Here is a 23,687-nt window from a genome sequence, read left to right on the forward strand (position 1 = left end):
GGTTGATGGAGAGTGTGATGAGGCTGAAGCATTATGGGTGGAACTGCATACAGATGTGCGTAGTTCAAAATTAATCATTGGAGTTTGTTATAAACCACCCAATGTTAATGAGGAGGTGGAGACTCAGCTCCTTGCACAGATGGAAAGGGCTGCAAGGTCTGGGACGGTGATAATAATGGGGGATTTTAACTACCCAGAAATTGACTGGATTAATGGCACTTCTGGGACAGTTAAAGGACAAAAATTTAAAAACCTATTGCAGGACAATTTTATGGTGCAGTTTATTGAGGCCCCAACTAGGAATGATGCTCTGTTGGACCTGATAATCTCAAACCATGCAGAGCTTATTACTAATGTTCAGATAAAGGAACACCTGGGTAGCAGTGATCATAACATGATTTCATTTAATGTTAACTATAAGCAAGAAATACATACAGGAAATATTAAAACACTAAATTTTAAGAGAGCAAATTTTCCAAGGATGAGGGCCGCTCTCCAGGACTTGGACTGGGAGGGACTATTGACACAGATGAACACAGAACAGAAATGGGAATTCTTCAAAAAGACTGTGTGGAACCTCACTGCAAAGTATGTTCCCATGGGCAATAAGTTTAAAAGGCTAAAAATAAAACCTATGTGGCTCACGGTCAAAGTTAAAAAAGCTATAAACAATAAGAAAGTAGCTTTTAAAAAATATAAAAATGAAGGAACACTAGTGTTGTTTAAATGTTACAAAGAATATAACAGGATATGCAAAAAGGAAATCAAGGATGCAAAAATTCAAAACGAACGACAGATTGCAAAAGATAGTAGGACAAACCCCAAAAAATTCTTTAAATATATTAATAGTAAAAAGGTGAAGTCTGAGCATGTAGGCCCCTTACAAAATAATCTAGAGTGGGTGACTGGGGACAAAGAGAAGGCAAATTTATTAAATGTTTTCTTCAGCTCTGTGTATACAATGGAGCATGGGGGAGCTCATGTCCAAAATGGGGGTGGGAGTGACACAGCCCCAAATCCACAATGGCTCAAAAGTGATATGGTCCAGAAATATTTAGACAGAATAAAGGTGGATAAAGCACCTGGACCTGATGGCATCCATCCACGGATCCTAGGTGAGTTGAGCTCTGTCATTTCAAAGCCACTGTATCTAATATTTAGGGACTCATTAAAGACAGGAATAGTACCACTGGATTGGCGCAGGGCCAATGTGGTGCCCATATTTAAAAAGGGAACAAAGTCTTTACCAAGTAACTATAGACCTGTTAGTTTAACTTCTATAGTTGGGAAGATACTGGAACGTTTAATAAAAGACCACATGGATGAGTTCTTGCTGGAAAAAAACTATTTAAGCAGCAGTCAACATGGATTCATGAAAGACAGAAGTTGTCAGACAAACCTGATTTCCTTTTATGAAGAGGTAAGTAAAACCCTGGACAGAGGCGTGGCTGTGGACGTGATATATTTGGATTTTGCAAAAGCGTTCGATACAGTTCCGCACACACAGCTCATGTGTAAGGTAAGGTCTACAGGATTGGATATATCAGTTTGTAAATGGATAGAAAACTGGCTGAAAGCCAGAATTCAGAGAGTCGTGGTTAATGATTCTTACTCTGAATGGTCCAATGTTATCAGTGGTGTACCCCAAGGTTCAGTGCTGGGACCCTTACTTTTCAATATATTTATAAATGATATTGGGTCTGAGATCAAAAGTAACATTTCTGTCTTTGCAGATGACACCAAGCTATGCAGTGGAATAACGTCCTTACAGGATGTCTCCAATTTACAAGCCGACCTCAATGCTCTGTCTGATTGGGCGACTAAGTGGCAGATGAGGTTTAATGTAGATAAATGTAAAGTTATGCACTTGGGGGCTAAGAATATGCATGCATCATACATACTAGGGGGAGTACAACTGGGGGGGTCTGTAGTGGAGAAAGATCTGGGGGTTTTAGTTGATCATAAGCTCAATAATGGCATGCAATGCCAAGCTGCGGTTTCCAAAGCGAGCAAAGTCCTTTCTTGTATTAAGAGAGGTATGGACTCCAGAGACAGAGATATAATTTTGCCCCTGTACAAATCATTAGTAAGACCTCATCTGGAATATGCAGTTCAGTTTTGGGCACCAGTTCTCAAAAAGGATATAGGAGAACTGGAGAAAGTGCAGAGAAGAGCAACCAAATTGATAAGAGGCATGGAGGAGCTCAGCTATGAGGAAAGATTAGAGGAACTAGATTTATTCACTCTTGAGAAGAGGAGAATAAGGGGGGATATGATCAACATGTACAAATATATAAGAGGTCCATACAGTGAACTTGGTGTTGAGTTATTCACTTTACGGTCATCACTGAGGACAAGGGGGCACTCTTTACGTCTAGAGGAAAAGAGATTTCACCTCCAAATACGGAAAGGTTTTTTCACAGTAAGAGCTGTGAAAATGTGGAACAGACTCCCTCCAGAGGTGGTTCTGGCCAGATCAGTAGATTGCTTTAAGAAAGGTCTGGATTCTTTCCTAAATGTACAGAATATAACTGAGTACTAAGATTTGTAGGTAAAGTTGATCCAGGGTAAATCCGATTGCCTCTCGGGGGATCAGGAAGGAATTTTTTCCCCTGCTGTAGCAAATTGGATCATGCTCCGCTGGGGTTTTTTGCCTTCCTCTGGATCAACTGTGGGTATGAAGTTGGGTGTATAGGATTTTACTGTGTTTTTTTATTTTGTTTTTTGTGGTTGAACTGGATGGACTTGTGTCTTTTTTCAACCTGACTAACTATGTAACTATGTAAGATAAATTGGAACAGTTTGTTTTTGCTAGACCATTGTGACTGTGGAAAATAAGGTTTCATTGTGCAGTGCAGATTTCAGGTGACACAGATATTGAATATTGAGGTATGACGGGTATACAGTGAAGTATGTATTGAGTTGGATTTTGTATTCCTGGAATAAACAGGCAATCTAGGCACCGATACAGATGAACAATCAGTTTTGCAATGTCTCCCCCATGTGTACAAATCTAAAATTGCAGCTAATGATTTATATATATATATATATATATATATATATATATATATATATATATAAATCTTGTAAAATGTTGCTTTATCTATGTGCTAGGGGTGGCTTTAGAACGAGAGACACTTTTTCAGTTTGGATTTTAGCTGATCTGAGATGTGAAGGTGCAGAATTGGGGTGATTTTAAGTTGTAAAGGTGCAAGACTCAGGCTGATCGGAGGTGTGATAGTGCAGAAATTGGGGCTGATCTGAGATTTAAAGGTTCAGGAACTGGGCTGATCTGAGATGTGAAGGTGTAGCAATTGGGGCTGATTTGAGATGTAAAGGTGCAGGAATTGAGGCTGATCTGGGGTATGAAGGTGCAGGAATTGGGGCTGCTCTGGGGCAGGAATTGGGGTGATCTGAGGTCGGAAGCTGCAGGAATTGGAGCTGATAAGGGGTGTGAAGGTGCAGGAATTGGGACGGATCTCAGTTGTAAAGGCGTAGGAATTGGTGCTGATCTAAAGTACGAAGGCGCATTGAGGCTGCTCTGGGGTGTGAAGGCACAGGAATTGGGACCGATTTCAGTTGCGAAGGTGCAGGAATTGAGGCTTCCCTGGGGTGTGATGGTGCAGGAATTGGGGTGATCTGACGTTTAAAGATTTAAGACTCAGGCTGATCTGAGGTGTGATAGATCAGCCCCAATTCCTGCACTGAGGTGTAAAGGTGCAGGAATTGGTGCCGATCCGAGGTGTGAAAGTGCAGGAATTGGGGCCGATCCACAATGGGAGGGTGAAGGAATTGGGGCCGATCCGCAGTGGGAGGGTGCAGGAATTGGGGCCGATCCGCGGTGGGAGGGTACAGGAATTGGGACCGATCCGCGGTGGGAGGGTGCAGGAATTGGGGCCGATCCGCGGTGGGAGGGTGCAGGAATTGGGGCCGATCCGCGGTGGGAGGGTGCAGGAATTGGGGCTGATCCGCGGTGGGAGGGTGCAGGAATTGGGGCCGATCCGCGGTAGGAGGGTGCAGGAATTGGGGCCGATCCGCGGTGGGAGGGTGCAGGAATTGGGGCCGATCCGCGGTAGGAGGGTGCAGGAATTGGGGCCGATCCGCGGTGGGAGGGTGCAGGAATTGGGGCCGATCCGCGGTAGGAGGGTGCAGGAATTGGAGCCGATCCGCGGTGGGAGGGTGCAGGAATTGGGGCCGATCCGCTGTGGGAGGGTGCAGGAATTGGGGCCGATCCGCGGTGGGAGGGTGCAGGAATTGGGACCGATCCGCGGTGGGAGGGTGCAGGAATTGGGGCCGATCCGCGGTGGGAGGGTGCAGGAATTGGGGCCGATCCGCGGTGGGAGGGTGCAGGAATTGGGGCCAATCCGCGGTAGGAGGGTGCAGGAATTGGGGCCGATCCGCGGTGGGAGGGTGCAGGAATTGGGGCCGATCCGCGGTAGGAGGGTGCAGGAATTGGAGCCGATCCGCGGTGGGAGGGTGCAGGAATTGGGGCCGATCCGCTGTGGGAGTGTGCAGGAATTGGGGCCGATCCGCTGTGGGAGGGTGCAGGAATTGGGGCCGATCCGCGGTGGGAGGGTGCAGGAATTGGGGCCGATCCGCGGTGGGAGGGTGCAGGAATTGGGGCCGATCCGCGGTAGGAGGGTGCAGGAATTGGGGCCGATCCGCGGTGGGAGGGTGCAGGAATTGGGGCCGATCCGCGGTAGGAGGGTGCAGGAATTGGGGCCGATCCGCGGTGGGAGGGTGCAGGAATTGGGGCCGATCCGCGGTAGGAGGGTGCAGGAATTGGAGCCGATCCGCGGTGGGAGGGTGCAGGAATTGGGGCCGATCCGCTGTGGGAGTGTGCAGGAATTGGGGCCGATCCGCGGTGGGAGGGTGCAGGAATTGGGGCCGATCCGCGGTGGGAGGGTGCAGGAATTGGGGCCGATCCGCGGTGGGAGGGTGCAGGAATTGGGGCCGATCCGCGGTAGGAGGGTGCAGGAATTGGGGCCGATCCGCGGTGGGAGGGTGCAGGAATTGGGGCCAATCCGCGGTAGGAGGGTGCAGGAATTGGGGCCGATCCGCGGTGGGAGGGTGCAGGAATTGGGGCCGATCCGCGGTGGGAGGGTGCAGGAATTGGGGCCGATCCGCGGTGGGAGGGTGCAGGAATTGGGGCCGATCCGCTGTGGGAGTGTGCAGGAATTGGGGCCGATCCGCTGTGGGAGGGTGCAGGAATTGGGGCCGATCCGCGGTGGGAGGGTGCAGGAATTGGGGCCGATCCGCGGTGGGAGGGTGCAGGAATTGGGGCCGATCCGCGGTGGGAGGGTGCAGGAATTGGGGCCAATCCGCGGTAGGAGGGTGCAGGAATTGGGGCCGATCCGCGGTGGGAGGGTGCAGGAATTGGGGCCGATCCGCTGTGGGAGGGTGCAGGAATTGGGGCCGATCTGCGGTGAGAGGGTGCAGGAATTGAGGCCGATCCGCGGTGGGAAGCTGCAGGAATTGGGGCCGATCCGCGGTGGGAACATTTTGCAGAAGCTCTGATCTTGCATATTCATTTAAACTTTACCGTGCGTGCCCTTGTTTCAGAAGATGCATGCTGTAAAGGCGGGTTACCATTTACTTTGCCACTGATGGTTGAAAGCGCAATGTTAATTTTCTACTGTTATTCAAGTAGTTTACAGCATTTACTTTATAAACATTTTGTTTCTGATTGAGTGTAAAATCAACATTTTATTTAAGTAACTGTCACTCTCAATTTCTTTGCCAACATTTAGCCAAGTGGAAAAGGGTTAGAACCTAAGAACAGGCAACTGCTGCTGTCTTTTTGGTTGCAGAACACTTATTTCTGCTGAATTTACTTTCAGGAGGAATGTACCAACAATGTATAACGGTAGATAACAAGTAATTACCATTCTGAACTAAAAAATGATTTAATGACACATGAAAGCATACATAGTATAAATGGTTGGCCCTGTAGACTTTCTGGGCCTCATGTAAATTACAGAGGAAAGAGACGTGAAAGTGTGACACAAAACAACCAATCAGATATTAGCATTCATTATTCGACCTACATGAGAAGAATAGAGGCGTCTTGGTTACTGTCAGCATCATCTCTGCCTTTTTTTTTTTTTTTAAACATAAAGTTCCAACTATACATTGCAACAACAAATCACAAAGGTAGAATTTGGCGCTGTGATACACAGGTATTCTGCACTTTGTTAGTAAACAGTCCCATTGTATCTTGTATATGTGGTCAGACGTACAGACACAAGCTCTTTCAGGTTGTACATTTTGCTAGCGAGATATTTATTGGTCAATCCCGTTATTTGTCTTTTGGGTTTATTTTTTTCTCCCAAAGCGTTGAGGTACCGCCATGCTCCAAAACTGCGGTGCCGAGTCCCATCCTCGAGAATGAAGCCGGCCGTCGCCCAGTATTGAGCTGTGTTCATCTCTTCCAAACCTTGGGGGGAAAAACAACATTAAAAGCAAATTCCAACTTATATTAACCAATAAAAAACTTGCACTCTCTCGTTTTTGTTAAAGTGCACCTGAACTCAAAAAGTGAAGATTTACTTATAGAGAACATCTTTGTTAAAGCAGAACTACAGAGTTGTGCTAAGGAATTGACTTCATGAATAATTAAAACATTCCAGTGAGTTTAAAGACACAATGTTATTAAATTGAAAATACAAAAAGCATGCATAGGTAAAATACTGCCAGCAAGCTTAAAAAACAAACAAAAATAAACGTGTTTTTTGTGCCCTCACCTACAATTAAATTTTACATTGGTGACAAGGGTCTCCAAGTAATTTTGGACCATATGATCATGGAAAACAGGGAAACCTCAATCTATTGCACAGTTTTAGACGTGGTCGTCCATTTAGAACAGGGGTCTCCAATCTATCTAAACAAAAGGGCCAGTTTATTGTCATTCTGACTTTATGGGGGCCAGACTGTGGCCAGTGAGAGCAAACAATGCCCCATCATTGGTTTCAGTGGAAGGAATATCGCCCCGTCCTTGTTGTCAGTTGTGGATGCAATAGTGCCCCAAGGGCCTTATAGAGGCAAGCAAAGGGCCACATCCGGCCCCAGGGCCGCAGTTTGGAGACCACTGATTTAGAGCATCATGGCTTGTATTGAGCAATGTCTGGTCAATATTTTCCCATGTACTTACTGGTTTATTAGCCTTATGTTAACGTTTTCTACTAGATAAAAGCGACAATCATGTATCAATGTGTGTTTTTCTAGGTGTAGGCCCAACACATAGATCAATAACTTCATGGGTTAGGTTTTGGCATCAGTCATTATAAATGTTCTGCATTGTCATTTAATATCCACCCACAACAAGAAGGATTGTGTAATAAGAGGCTACCTAGAAATAATCAATAGAAAACATATTCAATACTCACCTTTACTGCATTTTAAGTAAAGAATGATGATCTCCAAGATTTACTATATTTAATAGTACAACACATGCAGCAACACACATGTCTAGGGTGGATGTATAGGGAATATGGTGGGGGGGGGGGGTCTGATATTTCATTGGACAATGGAACCGACTGCTGTGGCCGGCGTGCGATTTTCCTTTGAAAAAATGTGTTTACCGGTATATCTAATAAATGTACCATTTTTATTGCATGGTTTACTACCGCTTTAAGGCCAACTCTGACCTAGAGGTATGCCAGTATTTAGAGCGGACAGTGCCTGAGCTGGGAACCAGTCATGAATGTGATAGCTTCCTGCACAGAGCTGTATCCCTGGAGGGGGTGAGGAAGGAGTGCCCAGTGTGGCTACTCTGTCCTCAGTGCAGACAGGGACAGATTCATATATGGATACACAAATCAGGCACAAGCACCGACAGTTCCAGAGCTTTCACAGAGATCTAAAGGTTGCCTATGACACTCTTTATGAATTTCCTCAAATTGTGTGTACTGGTGCCATCTGTTGTAAATAAAACTCTGTATAAGGCAGAGATGACTCAATTCTTCATGAACCCTTTTTTGGGCATAGGCACAGCTCTGAGTCGTAGATACACTGTAACCTATTATCACCTACGGCTACCATGGGTGCTCAACCTGTGGCCCTCCAGCTGTTGGCGGACTACAATTGCCATCATGCTTTTGCCTTTGGTAGTCATGCTTGGAACTATTAGACATGTGCATTCATTTTCGTCCGAATGCATTTTCGTCCAAATTTCAGGGATTTTTGCATTCGTTTTTAACAAACAATAACAAACGGCCAGAATCCAAAATCCGAAATATTCAACATAAAAAATGCTTTATTTTTGTTTCGTTGCCACAACAGCTCGATACAGATAGAAGATTTGTGACAATAGCGATCTGTGTATCAAATCTGCGGTCGAATGTGCCTAACTATTAGTCCAAGAGAGAAAAGATTCGACATTATAGAGACATGAAGATTAGACAAAGCAGCTAAAAACATACGATCGCCGCCACCGGACATTTATGGTCAAATGCTCCGCCCACAGGCTATAGAAGAATTCTAATGTTGGTTGACTAGTAATAATAATTCATAAATATAATTATTACTAGTCATACAACATTAGAATTCTACTATGGCTTGTGGGCGGAGCATTTAACCGAAAATGTACGATTGCGGAGTTGTACAGTTTAGCTGCTTCATCGAATCTTCTTAGAATATTCAACAGACACCATAAGCCTTCAATTGACAGATACGACCTTAATTGATGCGGATTTTTGGACGAATGCATTTTTAACGAAACAAAATAAAAATGAATTTTGGGAGTAAATAAATAAAAAAAAATTGACGAAACCAAAATTCCGAAACAAAACATTTCAGTGTACACATGTCTAGTAACTTTCAGCTTTGCAATGCCTCATCGGACTTGTAGTTCTGCAACAGCTGGAGGGCCACAGGTTGAGCACCCATGAGTCCTAAGGTCTGAAGGCTAAAGGGATTATTCCGCACCAGAACTGTAAGGCCTCGTACACACGACCAAACATGTCTGCTGAAACTGGTCCGCTGACCAGTTTCAGCAGACATGTTTGGTCATGAGTACAGCCGACCGGACCGGATTCCCGACTGAGCGGACTTTATCCAGCGGACAAATGTTTCTTAGCATGCTAAGAAACATGTCCGCTGGAAGCCTGTCCGTATCGTATTAATGCTACGCCACCGCAATTTTGAGAGGCAAGTGCTGTATTCACAAAGCACTTGCCTCTAAAGTTACGGCGGCGTAGCGTAAATCTGCCGGCGTAAGGGCGCGGAATTCAAATGTTAAAGATGTAGGCGTGTTTTATGTTAATTTTACTTGACCCGACGTAAATTACGTTTTTTTCTGAACGGCACATGCGCCGTCCGTGGGGGTATCCCAGTGCGCACGCTCCAAATTAACCAGCAACAAGTCAATGCTTTCGACGTGAACGTCATTCTACGCAAAGCCCTATTCGCGAACGACTTACGCAAACGACGTAAAATTTTCAAAATTCGACGCGGGAACGACGTCCATACTTAACATAGGATACGCCTCATATAGCAGGGGTAACTTTACGCCAGAAAAAGCCTTGCGGGAACGACCTAAAAAAATGCGCCGGACGTACGTTTGTGGATTCGCGTATCTAGCTAATTTGCATACTCGACGCGGAAATCGATGTAAGCGCCACCTAGCGGCCAGCGTAAATATGCACCTTAGATCCGACGGCGTACTAAGACGTACGCCAGTCGGATCTAGCCCTGCTTCAGGCGTATCTTGTTTTGTGGATACAAAACAAAGATACGCCGGAGCAACCTAGCAGTTACGCGGCGTAACAATAGATACGCCAGCGTAACAGCTTCGTGGATCTGGCCCATTGTCGTGATCAATATACCCTCCCAATTGCCTACAATGCACGAAAAATCTCACTCTCCTCGGGTTCTGGAAAGTCTGTTTTTCCATATTGCAAATGGCCAGAAATGTTTTCTCATTAAAAACGCATATAAAACGCGATTTACAGCGTTTTCACGCTGTTACAAGCATTTGCCGTTTCAAATGCAAATAAACTTCCGTCTTGAATGCATTTTGCTTTAAAAAATTCAACTGCCTCTAAAAGACTATAAAACAACCGAGTGTACATGTACAGAGAAGATAACAGAGGAGAGTTTAGTGGTTGCTGGAAAAAAAAACGCCCAACTGCTCCCAAAGGTCCGTTTATCAGCAGCAGTGTACTTGAGGCCCAAAACTACATTTTATTGGATGTTATTGGCAATAGCTCCTTTGGGTTTCCCAAGGCTTTCTTGCACTCTAATAACAGATTTGAGGCCGTTTTCCTGATTTTACCAGCCAATAAGCTGCCCTCTGGTCACACAGTGAGGGGCACTTGCTGGGATTTGGCCATCTCTGGTGAAGACACAGACACAGCTAGGGTCAGGAGACATGTGGATGTTACCTTTGTGGTTGGAAGTGGAAGGAGCTGCGTGATGTCCTCCAGTGCAGAAGAGTTTTTAAAAAGGAGCTCAATGCGCCTTTTTCTTGCGATAAGGGTTGTGATGAGACGCTTTCATCCAACTAAATAGAAGTGAAACAAGAAAGAATGTATTAATATTACTGGCTTAGTGGATATCAGTATCGTTCTTTGGATTCAGGTTTCTAGACATTTTTATTGAGGTAATCGGTCTCTAAACTCAAGAACAAAACAAATATATTGCAGCTTACCAGTCCTTAGAGGAGGTTGAGGTGGCTGCATCAGTTTTCTTTAAGGGTTGGTTCACCTTTTCACAAAAACTGAAAATGTCAACCAACTCACAACACCCTCGCCAGCCCCCAGTCCCTGACGTACTTCGTTCCTTTGAGGATTACATTCTGGTGCCTATGCTAGCCGATGTAGCAGTCCCGGGCATTTGAAAACCGCACCCTTCTTTATTTTCAGTCTCCCTCCCAGAACAAAGAGGACACAGAGAGAATCTCATTGGTCAGTGTGTGGTCATATGCCAGCTCTGACCAATGACCGCTCGCCATTGTAGGCTGTGTACGTCACACTCCGCTAGCATGGGTGGCAAAAAGTAATCATTGTAAGAAAGTAAATGTAGCAGGGACCAGGTTGAGGGGGAGGATAACTGTGTATTTTTTCATTCTTTATTAAGTGAAATGCATCAAAATACAAAAACATGACTTGACATAAAGATTGGATATACACAGACCTTCATAAACATTCTGCGTGAAAAGGGCAACATAAAACAATGACCTTCCCATAACCAGCATCCCCTTTTTATTTTAACTTGTTGATCCTACCAGTCCTAGGGTGACGATGCTCACCCCCTGTACTATGAAGAAGCAGCGTTGTTGACCTAGGACAGGACTACACAACACCTACCCCTCGTCTAACATACAGTGGCGGCTGATGCTTCATTTCGAGGGGGGTGGCAAACAAACCTCCCAGCTGCTTCACGGCATTGCTTGGTCAATCATCCCTCCAGGGCTGGACTGGGACAGAAATTTGGCCCTGGACTTCATCCAGACTGGCCCATTTTGACAGGTTTCTCCCATGGCGGCTGGACAACTCCCGCCCCCCCTCCCCCCGGCCACGCAAGCCCCCTCTCTCCCTTCACTAGCCACTAGCCGTTCTACTTTATTAGAGTAGAACGGCTGGTATTGGTAATCTTTTAGGCAGTACCAGTGGGGAAGCTAGACATTATTTCACCCGGGGCAAAGTATCAGTTTGGTGCCCCTCCTTATGGGACAAGATTAGGCAGAAGTGAGAAACTCCCAGGCCATGCTGTTGAGTCAGCTGTCTGTCCCCTCCCCCATGCTCCCCTGTCGTCGTCCCTGCTCCTCTGCTCCTCCCCCTGCTTCTTTGTTCCCCCCAGGTGAGCGCTGCAGGGGAAGGAGAGACAGAGGAGCGGAGGGGGCGGCAGTCCGCTGTCACTGAAGCCAGCCCACTGAGCCATCGGCCCACCGGGAAACTCCCTGTAGTCCCAATGGCCAGTCCATCCCTGCATCCCTCGCTACTTACCCCATTCCAGTTCGTGGGCAGCCTCCCACCCTGCTTCTCCTCAGTGGCTTCCCCTCTGCTTCTGCTACTGGCCAATCCGGGCGCTTCTCCCCCCAGCCAATCAGGTCTTAAGACCCCCTTCCTGATTGGCCAGGAGGAGAAGCAGGAAGACCATAGTGAATTTTAATTTACTAATGTCACACAAGTGGGTGGGCTCGACGCGCCCCAAGCCCATCCTTTTTTAAGCCAATTAGAGCCTCAGGCTTTTGTAGTCCTCAGGGAGAGCTAGGAGCTCTCAACAATGCAGAACAGGAAATTATCAGCTCACAAGATTTCTGGCCGAAATAACTGGTATTTTTTTGTACTTCTAGAACAAATTAAAAACAAAAATTTCAAATGATTATTTAACACAATAAAAGGGGCAAAAAGTGAATCTCATTGTTAGGAATTATATACACCAACATATTCCCCCACAGTCCAGGAACATACTAGTAGGTTAAATGGCTTCCACCCAATCAGGTCCGAGTAGGACAGTGATATGGATTTTAGATTATTAATTCCACCAGCAAGAGTGATTGGTCTATGTAAAGCTTCTCAGAACTTTCTGGTGATAAAAACCATGGGCCAGATTCACAACCGAGATACGACGGCGTATCTCCAGATATCCAGATATCTCCAGATACGCCGTCGTATCTAAGTTGCGCCGTCGTATCTATGCGCCCGATTCATAGAATCAGTTACGCATAGATTTCCCTTAGATCCGACAGTGTTACACAGTCGTATCGTAAATGCATATTTACGCTGGCCGCTAGGTGGCGCTTCCGTCGAATTCCGCGTCGAGTATGCAAATTAGCTAAATACTCGAATTCACGAATGTACGCCCGGCCGACGCAGTACATTTACGCCGTTTACGTTAGGCTTTTCCCGGCGTATAGTTACCCCTGCTATATGGTGGCGTAAGTGCGGCGTACCAATGTTAAGTATGGCCGTCGTTCCCGCGACGAAATTTGAAAAATTTACGTCGTTTGCGTAACTCGTCCGTGAATGGGGCTGGACGTAATTTACGTTCACATCAAAACCAATACGTTCTTGCGGCGTATTAGGAGCAATGCACACTGGGAGATTTCCACAGACGGCGCATGCGCCGTTTGTGAAAAACGTCAATCACGTTGGGTCACACAACATTTACATAAAACACGCCCCCCTGTTCCAAATTTGAATTAGGCGGGCTTACGCCGGCCGATTTACGCGACGCCGCCGCAACTTACAGGGCAAGTGCTTTGAGAATACAGCACTTGCCCGTCTAAGTTGCGGAGGCGTAACGTAAATTGGATACGTTACGTCGCCGCAAAGTTACGCGGATGTACCAGAATCTAGCCCTATATATTTAAGAACAGCAACAGTGATTACACAAATAATTCAGTTTTTATGAGATTATTAATATATATATATATATATATATATATATATATATATATATATATATATATATATATATAAACATTGATTGATCAATAACCAATCAATACATTTTTTTTTAATGGTATATTTACCATTTTTAAGTATTTATCTACATTACATTGTTTTCCTTCGGTTAGCGATTTTAAAGTAACGTCAATAAAACCTTCATAATTTTGTTGAGGGAAATTAAGTGCGCTCACTTTTTTGGATTTATTTTTGAAGCCATACTTAAACCTCCTCATTGGTCTAAAGACACCAGTTTGTTCCCCCGGAAAAGCTGATTGAGGAGATTCTGGTTTCTTCCTCACTGGATATTGGATGGTAAAGTATGTTCTCTCTCGCACAATCACATATCCTATATAAGTGCACATTAGGCTAATGCAGCAATTTTAAAACACTTTGGATTAACAGCGGACATAATTATACGATTCAAGTGTTTGCTAATTGCCTAATAAGTCATGTTTATATAGATACTAAAGTGCTTATCCACATATTAGGCACCTCTAAGTAGGTATAATCAAAAGCTTTACACTAGCCAGCAATGTCCTGCATGTCATGTGAGTTTATATCGTGTCTGCACATGTCACTATACACAGATTAAAGACATCTGAAACCAAATTGTATAATGCTTTGTGCTGTTATAGGCATTAAAGTATATGTAAACCCAATAACTAGAATTTCAAGCTTTAAATTTGTTAGTGATTTTAAAAGTTGTTTTTAATACTATAACAAGCTGCAGTTTTCATGAACATGATACCAGGTAATACTGCTTTGAAGGTCCCTGTTCTAGGGTGACCGACTCTGTCCCTGTTCTAGGGTGACCGGCTCTGTCCCTGTTCTAGGGTGACCGACTCTGTCCCTGTCTCCCAAATGTTCTCCTGCATTGCCACCCTGTTATTACACAGGCTTCCAATGGAGACTATAAGTGGCCATTTCAGCATGCATTACGCAGGCATGGTTCATTGTTGTCACTAGAAAAAAAAAAACACACTAATGCCACGTACACACGATCGGTTTTCCCGTCAGAAAATCCTTGGATGGTTTTTCCGACCGAATTCCGCTCAAGCTTGTCTTGCATACACACCAAATTCTGCCCACTAAGAACGCGGTGACGTACAAGATGTACGACGAGCCGAGATCAATGAAGTTCAATAGGCATTTTGGCTCTTCTGCTTGATTCTGAACATGCATGTTTTTTTTGCGTGTCGGAATTCCATACAGACGAACGTTTTTTCCGCTAGGAATTTTTTCCGTCGGGAAAATAGAGAACCTGCTCTCAAGCTTTTGCTGGTGGAAATTCCAACCAAAAAAAAGTCAAATGGAGCATACACATGGTCGGAATTCCCGTCCAAAAGCTCACATCTGACTTTTTCCGATGGGAAAACCACTCGTGTGTACGCGGCATAAGGAATGACATGTGGTCACTACCAGTGCATGTAAACATGAAGTTGCTGAAGAGGCTGGAGGAGGTCAGCTGCCCTGAGATGCAACAAATGATTAAAGGGTAAACAAACGCATTGTATACGTATCGCTCACCCCTGAAGGAGCCGTTGATTAGTTTGGGATCGGCTTACTGAGTTACCTTTTTGACTTGGTCTAGGGGTGATTTCTGCGAGTTTGAATAAAGAGTGAGTGTCCAGACATCAATTCAGTTTTCAATGCTTTATTCCAAGGCCCAACATCAACATGGCACACGACAGAAAAAGGTTGATGGAGCGTAGAGAAACTTTAGTATCAGGCCTTGGATATGAAGAGAGAGAGCAAGCCTGCTCTCAGCAATGATATAGCTCAATTACATTGCCACCCCAATCAGGGTGGGTAAAGTGCCCCCGGACAGGCGGTTATCTCAGGCCTGGCAGCCGGAGCGTCACTTGCGGATCACTAGGAGGAAACAGACCTCTGCCACAGGCCTGACTCAGGGCCTCTGCCACAGGCCTGGACAACTTAGAATTTGTAAGATCAATTTGAGCAAATCCTCCCAGTTAGTTCAATCAGTGTCACCCACTGACAGCTTGAGCATACCTGTCATATGGTGTGGTGACCGGATCCCTGATGGTTCGTCTGGGCCTCCTGGACAACCTCTAGTTCTAGGTTCCCCCGAGCCGATCCCCCATCGCACAGCCTCCAGCTTAGGATCCTCTCAATAGAAGGTTGGGACACAGCAAGTCGCTGGGGCCCCTCTCAATGTCAGGATCAGACTCTGAATGGTGCACAATCTCAGCGAAGCACGTACCCTGAAGGTGGGTACCGCACCTGGAACTCGGGCCCCGCATAGAACCACCCGCCAAAAGCGGCTGCCCCAGATATACCCCCCTCCCAGCATGCCCAACGAGGGAAGAACTCCTCTGATTGGCTGCTGGGAGAAGGTGGGTCTGTCAGAACCCCTCTAGCGCCAACTGACGCCCAGGGGTGATAACATACCCCTGGAGCGCAGACTGACCTACAGGACCGATTCTGAAGTGGGCAGCAGCCTGAGTTTCCATAAATCACGAATGGGAGTAAAACTAACCCTTCCATTCCCCACTAACTTTAGTGTAGCGCCCGCATTGGAAAGTAAGGGGGGCGCTACATATAAAAATGGTGATTGTTTATGGACAAAAAATCAATTAAATGCCATTCAGTTGGAGTTTACATCTTAATGTAAATACATTGACATAAAGCATGTTACACATCAGTGATCTTATTTAAAAGCAGTCTGCCATGTGAGAAAGGAGTCACTGACCCACAAGTCAGTGAATTTAAAAGTTGTGATTTGCATACAGGTATTTTCAGACACCCGACCACATACACTGGGCTGCATCTTGAACCCTGTGATCAGTGGCCACATAGTGTGCATATATGCAAAGCATTTCAATGTTCTGTCCTGGATACATGTTATGTGTGGATACTTTGCATTGGTTAAATACAACATGCACATTGCAGGACTTCTGCGGCTCAGCAGACCCTATAAAAATGGAGGGTGCACTGAAAGCTCACCTAGATTCCAGCAATCTTCAAATAGCTTTTTAACCATCCATCTACCCACCCTACTTTTTCTATTGGCTGAGAAAGTATTGAAGCCAAAGAATTAGCATGAAAAATGAAAACGGACCAATGGATTTTTTCATCAGTCTTGCCTACACACCATCAGTTAAAAATCCCATCGTGTCCAACAAGGTGACGTAAAACACAACGTGCAGAGAAAAATTAAGTTCAATGCTTCCGAGCATGCGTCGACTTGATTCTGAGCATGCGTGGATTTTTGACCGATGGATTTCCCCACAGACGATCGTTTTTTTTTCTATTGGTTATTTAACCATCAGAAGATTTTAAAAAAGGTTCTATTTTTTTTCACCGATGGGAAAAAATACGATGGGGCCCACACACTATCAGTTCGTCCGATGAAAACGGTCCATCGGTTTTCATCAGACGAACCGATCGTGTGTACAGGGCATTAGGCTACATTTTTGGTTTGAGGATGTTAGTTTTTTTTTTCTTAAACACCATCAACAATGGTGTTTTCATAGTCCTAACTTTATTCTGCTAAATGGGGATTTTGAATTTTCCACCACTGAGTATTACACACCACCAATTTATAATGCCAAATATGTTCTGCAGGATTATAAGCATATTACATCAATGGTATGGGTATACGACATCAATGGTATGGGTATACGACATCAATGGTATGGGTATACGACATCAATGGTATGGGTATACGACATCAATGGTATGGGTATATTATATCAATTGTATGTGTATATTACATCAATGCTATGGGTATACGACATCAATGGTATGGGTATACGACATCAATGGTATGGGTATACGACATCAATGGTATGGGTATACGACATCAATGGTATGGGTATACGACATCAATGGTATGGGTATACGACATCAATGGTATGGGTATATGACATCAATGGTATGGGTATATGACATCAATGGTATGGGTATATGACATCAATGGTATGGGTATATGACATCAATGGTATGGGTATATGACATCAATGGTATGGGTATATGACATTACTATTATGAGTTTATTACATAATAAACATAAAAGGATAACTACAGCAAGACAATGTGGAAGGGTTCAAAGTTTTTTTCTGCTAGAACGCATTAATACGTATACTAACACTGCTTAGCCAGAAGAAAAAAAAATCAATAACAGAATACTGTGGTCTGTAACTGAGGATCGACTCTCTTGCCGGTAAGTATATTGCATATTATGGCAACTAAAAATAAAATGCATGACATTTAAAACACACTTTAAACTTAATCTATTATGTGTCTTGGATGGTACCTGTGTAGTATGCTCACCTGGAAGCTTGTCTTACCTGTGAATCTAGGAAATTAGGAGGCACTTCCATGAAGTTTTCAGCAGAGTCCTCATCTGTTTGGTGAGGCTGAGCCGTTCTGGCACAGGAGAGGAAGGCGATGAAGAGGAGGGTGACTATGCCCATGGCTGTGTATGTCAGGTGTGATAGAATGGGCTCAGGTCTCCTGTATATATAGGGTACCAGCCAGGGGGCGGAGCCAGCATCCCAGCAAGGTGGAGGTGAATCATCTGGTGCAGGTGCCGTCACACAGCTGGGGAGATTTGGCTCTGGGGATGGGAGACACTCCCTGAAGTGCCAGTAAACCTCCCTCTAACATTATTACTTAGATAAATCCAGCTGAATTAGGTTTAAAGCCATTTATTTTGTGGACACTTAATTGAAAGCGGTTTGTCCTACTAATGCTCGGGGTCCCAGTGGAGGAAAAAGATTTGCCTTTTTATTTCACATATATTCTTGGGATGACTGCTGCCAATGTAAATGGCTGGGGAATGTAGCTGTCCTTTTCTGTTATTCTGGTATATTTAGTACATTTTGCCATCTGAGAGGAACAAATCCTAATAAATGAAGTGAAAGCAGTGACAGAATAAATGGACTTAATACTTTCCTGTGCCATGGACATATGACTCTGCCATCCAGGAGCAGCCCTGGGGAGGGCAGTACAGATGACTGTATGGGAATGAAAAGTTCCATGTTTATATATAAAAAAAGACTTTTAACAAGCATACTGTATAAAATATAGTGCATGAGTAAAGGACATTAGGTACAACAATCTGTAGCCAGAATACCTTTTCAGTTAACCACTTAAAGTGGGAGTTCACCCGAAAAACAATTTTTAACATTAGATTGATGCTCATTTTGTGAAGGGGAATCGGGTGTTTTTTTTTTAAATCGAAGCAGTACTTACCGTTTTAGAGATAGATCTTCTCCGCCGCTTCCGGGTATGGTCTTCGGGACTGGGCGTTCCTATTTGATTGACAGGCTTCCGACGGTCGCATACATCGCGTCACGAGTAGCCGAAAGAAGCCGAACGTCGGTGCGGCTCTATATGGCGCCTGCGCACCGACGTTCGGCTACTTTCGGAAAAATCGTGACGCGATGTATGCGACTGTCGGAAGCCTGTCAATCAAATAGGAACGCCCAGTCCCGCAGCCCATACCCGGAAGCGGCGGAGAAGATCTATCTCTAAAAAGGTAAGTACTGCTTTGATTTAAAAAAAAAACACCCGATTCCCCTTCACAAAATGAGCCTCAATCTAATGTTAAAAATTAAGTTTTTGGGTGAACCTCCACTTTAAGGACCTTGCCTGTTTTTCAGACTCCGTGTTTACAAGATTAAAACAGGTATTTTTTTGCTAGAAAATTACTTAGAACCCCTAAACATTATATATATTTTTTTCTAACACCCTAAAGAATAAAATGGTGGTCATTGCAATACTTTTTGTCACATCGTATTTGCGCAGCGGTCTTACAAGTGCACTTTTTTTGGAAAAAATTTACTTTTTTGAATAAAAAAATAAGACAACGGTAAAGTTAGCCCAATTATTTTTATAATGTGAAAGATAATGTTATGCCGAGTAAAATTATACCCAACATGTCACGCTTTAAAATTGTGCCCGCTCGTGGCTTGGTGTCAAACTTTTACTCTTAAAAATCTCCATAGGCGACGTTTAAAAAATTCTATAGGTTGCATCTTTTAAGTTACAGAGGAGGTCTAGGGCTAGAATTATTGCTCTCGCTCCAACGATCACGGTGATACCTCACTTGTGCGGTTTGAACACCGTTTTCATATGCGGGCGCTACTCACGTATGCGCTCGCTTCTGCGCGGAAGTTCGTTTGGGACGGGGCGCTTTTAAATTTTAAATTTTTTTTTATTTATTTTTACACCGTTTAAAAAAATAAAATAAAATGGGTCGCTTTTATTCCTATTACAAGGAATGTAAACATCCCTTGTAAAAAAAAAAAGACCTCAGATTTCATATTTAGACTAAAATGCAATAAAAAACAAAAAATAAATTGTCATTTGAAAAAATTACAACAGGAAAAAGTGCCTTTAAGAAGCATGGGCGGAAGTGACATTTTGATGTCGCTTCCGCCCTGCTATGGAGACGGGTGGGGGACATCTTGCCCTCACTCGTATCCCAGCCAGGCAGGAGGAAGGACCCGATCGCTTCCGACGGCTCCAGTAAGTGGGGAGTGAGCGGGAGACCCCTCTCCCGCCGCCGATAACTGTGATTTTGCAGCGAATCCGCCGCACAGACCACCATTATCTTTTAAAGCACTGGCACCTGAAGAGATGGATATCTCCGTTGTGGCAACTGCTGCTGCCGTTACCGAGATATCCCTCTTCAAAAAGAGGACGTATATAGTCGTGCCATTCTGCTGACGTATATCTGCAGGAGGCAGCCACTTAAGGACCTCACCTTACCTGTACGTCCTCTTTAAGTGCCCAGCCGTGGGTCGCAGGTGCACGCCCGCCACCCGGTCCGAAGCTCCGTGACCGCGGGACCCGATCGCTTCCGGAGTCCCGCGATCGGTCCCCGGAGCTGAAGAACGGGGAGAGCTGTGTGTAAAACACAGCTTCTCCGTTCTTCACAGTGGCAGCTTCATTGATCGTGTGTTCCCTAATATAGGGAAACACGATCAATGACGTCACACGTCCAGCCCCGCCCCCCTACAGTTAGAAAAACATATGAGGTCACACATAACCCCTACAGCGCCCCCTAGTGGTTAACTCCCAAACTGCAATTGTCATTTTCACATACAAAAATGTGTCAAAATTGTCCGATGTGTCCGCCATAATGTCGCAGTCATGAAAAAAATCGTTGATCGCCGCCATTAGTAGTAAAAAAAAAGAAAATTATAAAAATGCAATAAAACTATCTTCTATTTTGTAAACGCTATAAATTTTGAGCAAACCAATTGATAAATGCTTATTGCGATTTTTTTTACCAAAAATAGGAAGAATATGTATCGGCCTAAACTGAGGGAAAAAAAATGTTTTTTTTTTTTTATATCTTTTTGGGGGATATTTATTATAGCAAAAAGTAAAAAATATTGAATTTTTTTCAAAATTGTCGCTCTATTTTTGTTTAAAGCGCAAATAATAAAAACCACAGAGGTGATCAAATACCACCAAAAGAAAGCTCTATTTGTGGGAAAAAAAGGACGCCAATTTTGTTTGGGAGCCACATTGCACAACTGCGCAATTGTCAGTTAAAGCGACGCAGTGCCGAATCGCAAAAACTGGCCAGGTCCTTTACCTGCATAAAGGTCCGGATCTTAAGTGGTTAATAAATGCTAAATGGCCATTGTAATTTTAGTGTAAAGTAAGACCGTGTAATACATTGGGGTCAAGGACAGGATGTTGGCTGTGTAGGAAAGTCTCTCAGAGGAGTAATGTACCTGAAACCCATTTGTCGTGATCTTTTAGCTTTCTACATATATAGTTGTGTAGAATGTCAGCAACTCTTCCCTGCAAACCAAGGTCCACCCAATATTTTCGGGGCATTTGATGGAAATAGATAAGTAAACAGCTCTTTTCAAAATAATCAATATAGCTCCAATACATATTAAGAATTTCCCAGCTGGTGCTTGATTTGATTTGGATGCAATTATCCAAGAGATTTGAATATTTTAGATCTCATATCGACACTTGGGTAATGTGTGGGGTATATACACTCAATGGCCACTTTATTAGGTACACCTGTTCAATTGCTTGGTATCCCAAATTGCTAATCAGCCAATCACATGGCAGCAACTCAGTGCATTTAGGCATCTAGATGTGATGGGGCTTTGTGTTGATGGCCAAATACAGTCTACTTTAGACACCAGTTTGATTTTCTTTTTGGATTATTTTGAATTCAATGACAGGCACATTTGACCTGCATTAAAGCGGATGTCCGCTGAAAAAAATTAAAAGCCAGCAGTTACAAATACTGCAGCTGCTGACTTAATATTAGGACACTTACCTGTCCTGGAGTCCAGCGCCGTCCGCAGCAGAGGATAAGCGATCGCTCGTCACTCTGCTGCCCCCCCCCCCCGCCATCCTCGGTGAGGGAACCAGGAAGTGAAGCGCTCCGGCTTCACTGCCCGGTTCCCTACGGCGCATGCGCGAGTTGAGTTGCGCTGCGCCTGCCGATTGGCTCCCACTTTGTACTGGGAGCCTAGTGTTCCCAGCACACAACGGGGGGGGGGGGGGGGTCGGGAGGTGACGTAATGCCCGCAGTCTGCCCGAGACTGTGTGGCCGGAAGTGGGTGCAAATACCTGTCTTACCTGCACCCCCTCCCCCTGAAAGGTGTCAAATGTGACACCGGAGGGGGGGGGGGTTCCGATCAGCGGGAGTTCCACTTTAGGGTGGAGCTCCGCTTTAAGCCGTTTTTGCATCTGATAAACTTGTATGGGATGAGAAGCAGCTTTGACATGAACAAAAGCCTGTCGACATAAGCCCTAAAACAGATGACAACCAAAACTTCATATAAACTTGTTGAATCATACTTTAATATCGTGCTTTTTTTTTACAGGTAATTGTGTGTCCCAAGCAATGGTTCCAACAACACACTGTCACAGCAAACAGTTTATACATGTAAAGAGCATCTGTCCCTGTCCGGATCAGGAAAACAGAAATGAGCATCCTGGGAGAACAGTTACATTAGTTTGTTAATGAACTTATAGTGAAGAGCAATATATCAGATAATTATCGACAGTGTGTTCTAGAGGGAATGGAGGATAAAGAGCCAATCTCATATATTGACTGACTGTTTACACTGAATTACTGCAGATAACAGCAGATACAAGAATAGGATCTGCTTTGTTTCCTCCAGGTTCATCACAGGAGATGCTGGCTGGATTTCCCATCAAATAGCCATTCTAATGTAATGGAGAACATTATCAAGCCCCAGCATATAACATCGTGACAAGAGACAAGCTTTGTGCACATAATTCCTCTTACACTCTTAGTGTTAATCGATTGGTGCGCACCAAGTACCCCATAGAACAGGACTCAATACATGTTTGTTTTAAGGAGCTATTCCACAGAACTATGAGAAATAGTTTATTAGTAACTAAACAGATGTGCAATCAATAAAATTGTCCCTTTAATATAAATTGCAAGTGAAGATTAATAGGCTATCAGACACAAACCTTCAATTTAGCTGATTGTTTCCTTCAAAATGAATTACCAATAGGTTATTTCTATGTAAAGCTCAACAGACGGCTCATGCTTTTTTAAAATTATTATTATTATTTTTTTAAATCCGAAAGGTGTTTATTGAACATGGACAAAAAGAACAAACAGCACAATTTTCCAATGCACAGACAGATGTTAGATCCACCAAAACTTACAGTATACATGTATAGACATTTGCCCCTCACTGCACCCACAGACACCCCCCCCCCCCCTCCACCAGGTATATTTTTTAAAATTATTAATTAATTCCAGGTTTTGATCCAGGTAGATGCAATAAAAACCCAGAGGTTAGGTGGCCTGGTGGCTCCAAGTTTTCAGATCGAGCCTGTGGGACACTAGTTTCAATCTTTTCCTACAAGGCCCACATTGTGACAGACAATAAAATTGAAAAATAACTCTTTAAACTAACTCTGTTGGTTTATTGTTGCGCATCATATCAAAGTGTACTGAAAAAGGTGCAGTTTGTCTACTGTCCAAGGGAACATCGCTGCCTATTTTTCCTTATGTTTGATGCACTCACAATATATTTCACTAGGGATGCACGATACCTTTTTTTAAATGTTTTATTTTTTTTTACTAGTACCGATACTTTTTTTTGTACTCGTTGATACCTACCACCAATGCTGTATCTTGGCCCAGGCCTAGGGCATCACTTTGCAGGGGGGCAGCATGAAAAGAGTCCCCGTAGCTTGCGCTGCGCTTTTGTGTAGCGCCACTCTTGGGGCGGACTGGGCCTGGAGGCAAATCAGTCTAGTGCCCCCATAAAGCGGCTGCACTACTGCAGGTATAAT

The 23,687-nt window shown here is 44.3% G+C and overlaps 1 protein-coding gene and 1 long non-coding RNA gene across 2 annotated transcripts; one reads left to right on the plus strand and one right to left on the minus strand.

The window, feature by feature from the left end:
• Nucleotides 1–5,890: 5,890 nt before the first annotated feature.
• NPFF (neuropeptide FF-amide peptide precursor) lies at nt 5,891–17,930 on the minus strand. Its single transcript, XM_040340718.1, has 3 exons — nt 17,708–17,930; nt 10,383–10,501; nt 5,891–6,436 (listed from the first exon to the last, which is right to left on the minus strand). Exons 1-3 carry the CDS (start codon nt 17,831–17,833, stop codon nt 6,316–6,318), a joined length of 366 nt encoding a protein of 121 aa, XP_040196652.1. The 5' UTR covers nt 17,834–17,930; the 3' UTR covers nt 5,891–6,315.
• On the plus strand, nt 17,537–22,808 carry LOC120929338. Its single transcript, XR_005747371.1, has 2 exons — nt 17,537–17,580; nt 22,232–22,808. It is a non-coding gene; the product is annotated as an uncharacterized LOC120929338 (long non-coding RNA).
• Nucleotides 22,809–23,687: the final 879 nt, after the last annotated feature.

The sequence above is a fragment of the Rana temporaria genome, chromosome 2, assembly GCF_905171775.1.
Source record: "Rana temporaria chromosome 2, aRanTem1.1, whole genome shotgun sequence".
Lineage (NCBI taxonomy): Eukaryota > Metazoa > Chordata > Amphibia > Anura > Ranidae > Rana > Rana temporaria.

Excerpts from the sequence above, each read along its gene's own strand:
- NPFF (XM_040340718.1), bottom strand. The coding sequence starts at position 17,833 with ATGGGCATAGTCACCCTCCTCTTCATCGCCTTCCTCTCCTGTGCCAGA. Across the intron at positions 10,502-17,707 it reads CTAATTTCCTAGATTCACAG|TTGGATGAAAGCGTCTCATC; the intron begins GTAAGACAAGCT and ends ACTTCTATTTAG. Across the intron at positions 6,437-10,382 it reads TTCCACTTCCAACCACAAAG|GTTTGGAAGAGATGAACACA; the intron begins GTAACATCCACA and ends TTTCCCCCCAAG.